General features: G+C 39.8%; 1 protein-coding gene across 1 annotated transcript; it reads right to left on the reverse strand.

Annotated features, from left to right (window-relative positions):
* Nucleotides 1-4579: 4579 nt before the first annotated feature.
* LOC110280488 (uncharacterized) lies at nt 4580-5568 on the reverse strand. Its single transcript, XM_021141551.1, has 2 exons — nt 4886-5568; nt 4580-4778 (listed from the first exon to the last, which is right to left on the reverse strand). The coding sequence occupies exons 1-2, from the start codon at nt 5566-5568 to the stop codon at nt 4580-4582; spliced, it is 882 nt and encodes a 293-aa protein (XP_020997210.1).
* Between the last annotated feature and the right edge of the window lie 486 nt (nt 5569-6054).

Here is a 6054-nt window from a genome sequence, read left to right on the forward strand (position 1 = left end):
TCCGCATTTTACACATCTGACGATATAATTACCTGTTGATCAAAGATTTTGAGTTTCTAATTTATTTCTAGTATAAATTCATACTCATAACCATAGAAATTAAATTCATATAAATGTGAATGCAACCTTTTTTATCTATGGCTACTTATAGAAATAATCATGTGTTACATGTATATATAGGACTACATATTCAAAACATAACGCTCTAATATGGTTCTCGACTTTTTATAGGATAATATATATTATTTAACTCCTAAAATTGTTTAATAATAAAGGTCAACTAAGTTTTTACATTATAAATAAATTTGGATTTTTTTGTCTTGACTAATTTAGTGGTTTAGTGACACAATTAATAAGGCTCTAATTCTACTATTTTGACATATTGATACCTTGACATCTTTAGTAGTTTTTTAGCATTTCCTTAGTAGTTTTTCTTAGGTTAATTTCGATTTTGTTCGCTAATCTATATCATTTGGAGTTATTTTAGAGTGTTGTGTGTCCAGGGTGATTGATCGGGGGAAAATTTGTCTCTCAACAAATCTCCATTCGGCAAGTGTACCGAATTTATCGTAAAGTAAAAACTCACAATAGAGTGAGGTCGAATCCCACAGGGATTGATTGATCAAGCAAATTTAATTAGAGGAATGTTCTAGTTGAGCGAATCCATGAATAGAGTTGATACTTGCAGAAAATAAATGGCTGTAAAGTAAATGACTGAAAGTAAATTGCAGAATTGTAATTGGGAATGGGGGAATTGCTCATAAAAGTAAATTGCAGAAATTAAAGAGAATGGGTAAGATCAGAAATGGGGAGTTCATTGGGCTCAGGAGATGTTGCATTCTCCGGATCAATTTCATTCTCATCTCTTCCTCAATCAATGCACTCATTGATCTCCTTGGCAATCTTAAGTGATTGAACAACAATTTCTTGTGGTTCAATCTCTCAAATCTTGATCAATAGCCAATTCCTTCATCAATTGCTCATGAGAAGAGATGAAGTATGGTCACTGATTATACCACATGCATTTCCCAAATCAAGTGTTGAGAGGGTTATAGCCACATACCCATCCACACCCAATGTGGTCCAGCATGAGAAAGCATTTCTAGCTGATCTCTTCATTCCTCTTTCAAGGTTCCGAAGAGATCCAAGTTTGAATAGCTTCTTTTCCAAGATAACTATCCAATTGGATGAAGATCGAAAGCTTTCAAGTAAAATCAAGAGGAAAGATAGAAGAAGAATAATGAAAACTAGTATTGATCCATCAAATTACAACAGAGCTCCCTAACCCAATGAAAGGGGTTTAGTTGTTCATAGCTCTAGAAATCAAAATCAAAGATGGAGAATACATCATAAAGCTAGAAGTGCAGAGAAAGTAAAATACAAAGAGTAGTTCTATTTTCTAGCTCTCCGTCCGTCCCCTCAACAATTCAAAGCTACTCCTATATATACTATTCTTCTCAGCTTCTAGTTGGCTCTTCAAGTCTTGGGCCTTTGGGTCTTAAGTTTGAAGCAGTTCCTTTCTTCATTTGGGCTTGGCTTTACTTGCAGAGAGAAAGTGTGAAGTGGGTAGAGACTTTAGCTCAAGACATCAGGGGTGTTTAACATTTAGCGAAAGTGTAAGTTCGAGAACGTTAGTGACAATTAACATTGTCACTAACGTTCCAATGCACCCCTTAGCTTCACCTTAAAGTCCATGTTAACTAAGTTAACGTGGCTTCTAACGTGGCTTTTGCCAACCTTCGAGAACGTTAGTGACACTCAACATTGTCACTAACGTTCCAGTGTGCCCCTTGCTTCACGTTAAAGCTCACGTTAACTGAGTTAACGTGACTTCTAACGTGGCTCTTGCCAACCTTCGAGAACGTTAGTGACACTTAACATTGTCACTAACGTTCCAATGTGCCCATAGGTCACACGTTAGAGTCTACGTTAACTAGGTTAACGTGGCTTCTAACGTGGCCACTCTTAGCCATCCCAACGTTAGTGACAATGTTGAGTGTCACTAACGTTGGCCCATCCTTCATTCCTCATCGTTTGCTTCCTCGTTAACCAAGTTAACGGGGAAGTTAACGTGGCTCTTGGGGGTTGTGTGGTTGCTTCAACGTTAGTGACAATGTTGAGTGTCACTAACGTTGTCGACAACTCTTCGTCTCTTACGTTAGCTCCCACGTTAACCAAGTTAACGTGAGAGTTAACGTGGTACTTTGCACCTTAGGCCAACGTTAGTGACAATGTTGAGTGTCACTAACGTTGGCTTCTCTTCCCCCTTTAACGTTAAAGGCCACGTTAACTAGGTTAACGTGGCTCCTAACGTGGCCATTTGTGAGCAATTGCCAACGTTAGTGACAATGTTAAGTGTCACTAACGTTGGCTCTACTTCTCTTTTCCACGTTAGAGTTCACGTTAACTTAGTTAACGTGACTCCTTAACGTGGCATTGATGGCTTTTGAGAGTGTTATTGGCAATCACTTTTCTCCTTAGCCATGCAAGTTACTCCCATTCTTTGCTTCCTTTGTCCTGAAATCAAGCAATAAAGTGCATCAAAGTTCTAATCCAAGCCATGGGGGATGCAATATCAATTTTATCATTAAAATCATGCAAAATCCTCATGAAATCATGTAAAATGCACAATGCATGCTTGAATCAGGATGTAAATGATTTTCTACCCAAAACTAGCTTATTTCCTAAGAAAATGCAATGAAACTACCTAAAAACAGTAATGAAAAGGTCAGTGAAACTGGCCAAAATACCCTGGCATCATAACACCAAACTTAAAGCTTGCTTGTCCCTAAGCAAGTACTGGAACAAGAGAATGATGAATGTAATCTCCAGAGAAATGAGTCATTCTTGTGGAAGTCATATTACTGATTTTATGGTGGTTTCATGCATAGCAACTTAGGTTCATTCCACTGCTGGCTTTCAGACCTTTATCATCTCCTAACACACTCAGTTTGTTATATCCCATGAGACCTTTATTTATTGATCCTTTTATTATTATTTCAAGGGTTGTTTGTGTTCTTCAGGCTAAGTGCTCTGTAAGGTGGCAACTATTTAAGATAAATTTTCAGCCAACACTCCCGAACCAGTTGGTTCAAGGTGCTAGGTGTTGAAACACCCCTAAGGACTTACTCCCTCAAGTCTCTCCCCCATACATACACACCACAGGCATCTGGTTCATTTATTTTCTTCCTTGAGACCTTGGTGTCTAGCACTTCTTTGGGTTACTAAGTGTTCTGTAGTGAGGGTTACTCTTGATAGTGGATTTTCAGCTGATAATCCCGGGTTAGTTAACCCAAGTTACCAAGTGATAAAGCACCCCTAAGAGCTTATTCATCCAAGTAGATCCCCCACACAGGAGCACCACAGACACATGTCTTAAGGTAAACCATTGGTGCCTAGCCTTATTGCTTATTTTTTGTCTTTTGTTTTTTTCACTTCCATTGTTCTTTCCCTTTTCTCTTATTAGGATCTTGTTGTTATCTTAGTCTCATGGGTATATCAAAAGTAAAGTATTCAGGATAGATAGTTGTCATCCTAACCTTGTGGTTGAACCAACTTAGCTAACTTATGATTACCCCCTAAAGATTCATGAATACACTTTCACATTATGGGCTCCACTCTGGTCTTTTAGAAACATAAACACTCATTCTCTTTTCATTTGATTCTAAGGGAACAAACATGCAAATAAGTAAATGAAAGATGCAGTGACACTCCAACCAGAATCATAGACCATGCTCAACAACAAGGTAGAGTTTAAAAACATGTTTAGACTCACTGGTAACCATTAATCAAGATTGCATTTGGGCTTCCAATGTTCAAACTATAAATACATGGAATTAAGTGACAATACAACCTTCAGATGACAACTTCTAATCGTCTAACTACATCTAAGTGGTTTCCCTCGATTGGTTAGAGCTAGCAATGCGTTTTGGGAGCGGGTGTAATTCTAACTAAATGTCCTTTTGGTGGAACACCAAACTTAGAATTACACTGTCTCCTTTGATTGTTCTAGTGTGAAACACCAAACTTAGCTCCTTGCAATACAGGGGAAATAACTTGTGATCTTTATTGAAATGAAAATAAAAATGAACTACCTAAGGTTGGGTTGCCTCCCAACAAAGCGCTTTTTTATCGTCGCTAGCTCGACATTTTGCTTTCATCAAGGAGGTTGGTAGTGCTTGAAGTCTTCTCCCTTGGCAGTGGACTTATATCCATTGGTTGGATCAATTATCTCTACATGCTCCAAGGAGAGAACTCTATTGATGGTGAAAACCTTAGGTAACTGAGATGGCACAGTAGGGAGATTAGGGGGGATGTCTGTGAAGTAGGCTGAGATTACTTTATCCCCTGGAGAGAAATCTTCCGTAGGGATCTTCTTGTTCTGCCACCCCCTTGGTACCTTCTTCTTTGCCCCTGGTGCTGTTTTCTTATTCTTGGTGGCCTCCTTTTTTGATGAGCTTTTGTTGATGTCCTCACAAGCCTCTGGTGGCTTAGGTTCTTCCAATTTTTCCTTGACCTGTGGCACTTGCTGTTTGCCTTGTCCATCAACCCAGTGAATCTCAGGATGAGCTGGCTGTGCTTAAGTGCTTGCTTCTTCCTTTAACAGCTCATCATGATGTTTGCTTAATTCCTTGTACTCTTGGTCTTCTTCTTTGAAGACATTAAAGCTGAGTTGCTCATCATGGATTCTCAGTATTAGCTCCCCTTTCTCCATATCTATGAGTGCTCTAGCAGTAGCGAGAAATGGTCTACCAGTATGATTGGGTGCAGGTGACTCTCTTCCATGTCCAGGATGACAAAGTCTGTTGGGAGAAAGTATTTTCCAACTTTAAGCAACACATTTTCCACCACTCCTATTGCTTGCTTTTGAGTCTTGTCGGCCAACCTTATGACTACATCTGTGGGTAGTATCTCATTGATCTGCATCCTTTTCACCAGGGATAGGGGCATTAAGTTGATGCTTGCTCCTAAATCGCAAAGTGCTCTATCAAAAAGTGTCTCCCCTATGGCACAAGGGATGTGAAAACTCCCTGGGTCTCTTCTTTTTGTAGGTAGCTCAGGTTGAATCAGAGCACTACATTCTTTGTTCATCACTATAGTCTGGCCCCTCTTGAGTGAACTCTTCCTGGGAAGAAGTTCCTTCATATATTTGATGAATGCTGGCATTTGCTGAATGGCCTTGATGAATGGTATGTTCACATTCAAGGATGCAAACAAGTCCAAGAACCTTGAGTATATTCTCTTTCTCACAGCACCCTTAAGTAGTTGGGGAAATGGTGCATATAGTCTCAGCAGCTCCTGTTGTGAGATTTCTGGTCCTTGATGGTCTTTCTTCTCCTTCTCTACTAAGGTATCTCCAGGTTGTTCTGTCAGATTGCTTGGCTTGTCTTCAGTCTCCTTATCATTTGTAGTGACCATGTTACAATCCTCCCATCTTACTTTCTTCGTTTCACCTCTCGGATTCTTCTCCGTGTCACTTGGGAAGATTTCAGTGGGCCTGGGAATCTTCTCAGATAAATATCCCACTTGGAATTCCAGCTTCTTGATTGCTTCTCCCCGATTCTTCATACTGGCTCGCACCTCCTCTTTGAACACCTTATTGTCTTGAATGTCTTTGTATATGCTTTCAAGGAGGGTTTCTATCTTTGAGATTCTGTCATCAAATGATGGTAGGTTGGGATTAGGGGTAGATTGATGAGATGTGTTGATGTGGGGGTGTTGATATGTCCTCTGTGTGAATTGTTGATGAGCTGCATTGTTGTTGGAGTTGTAACGTCTCTGGTCTTGGCTTTGCTCTTGCTGATTCCCCCACCCAAAATTTGGGTGGTTCCTCCATCCAAGGTTGTATGTCTTGGAGTATGTATGATGGTTCTGTCTAGGTGAATTCCCAATGTAGTTGGCTTGCTCAAGGTCCTTTTCTTCAACTTCTTCTTGGGTTGTTGATGAGGTGGTGATTGCTGCTACTTGACTTCTTTCCATCTTCTTAGTGAGGTCAGCTAGCTGCTTGGTGATGAGCTTGTTTTGAGCCAACAGAGCATCTACATTATTTAGCTC

This window comes from Arachis duranensis, chromosome 4 (genome assembly GCF_000817695.3).
Source record: "Arachis duranensis cultivar V14167 chromosome 4, aradu.V14167.gnm2.J7QH, whole genome shotgun sequence".
In the NCBI taxonomy this organism is placed as follows: Eukaryota; Viridiplantae; Streptophyta; class Magnoliopsida; order Fabales; family Fabaceae; genus Arachis; species Arachis duranensis.

What these genes read in the sequence shown, in the direction of transcription:
- LOC110280488 (XM_021141551.1), bottom strand. Translation starts at nt 5,568, where the DNA reads ATGAAGAATCGGGGAGAAGCAATCAAGAAGCTGGAATTCCAAGTGGGA. An exon ending in CCCACAGATGTAGTCATAAG is followed by an intron (nt 4,779 to 4,885) that starts GTTGGCCGACAA and finishes TGGACATGGAAG; the next exon opens with AGAGTCACCTGCACCCAATC.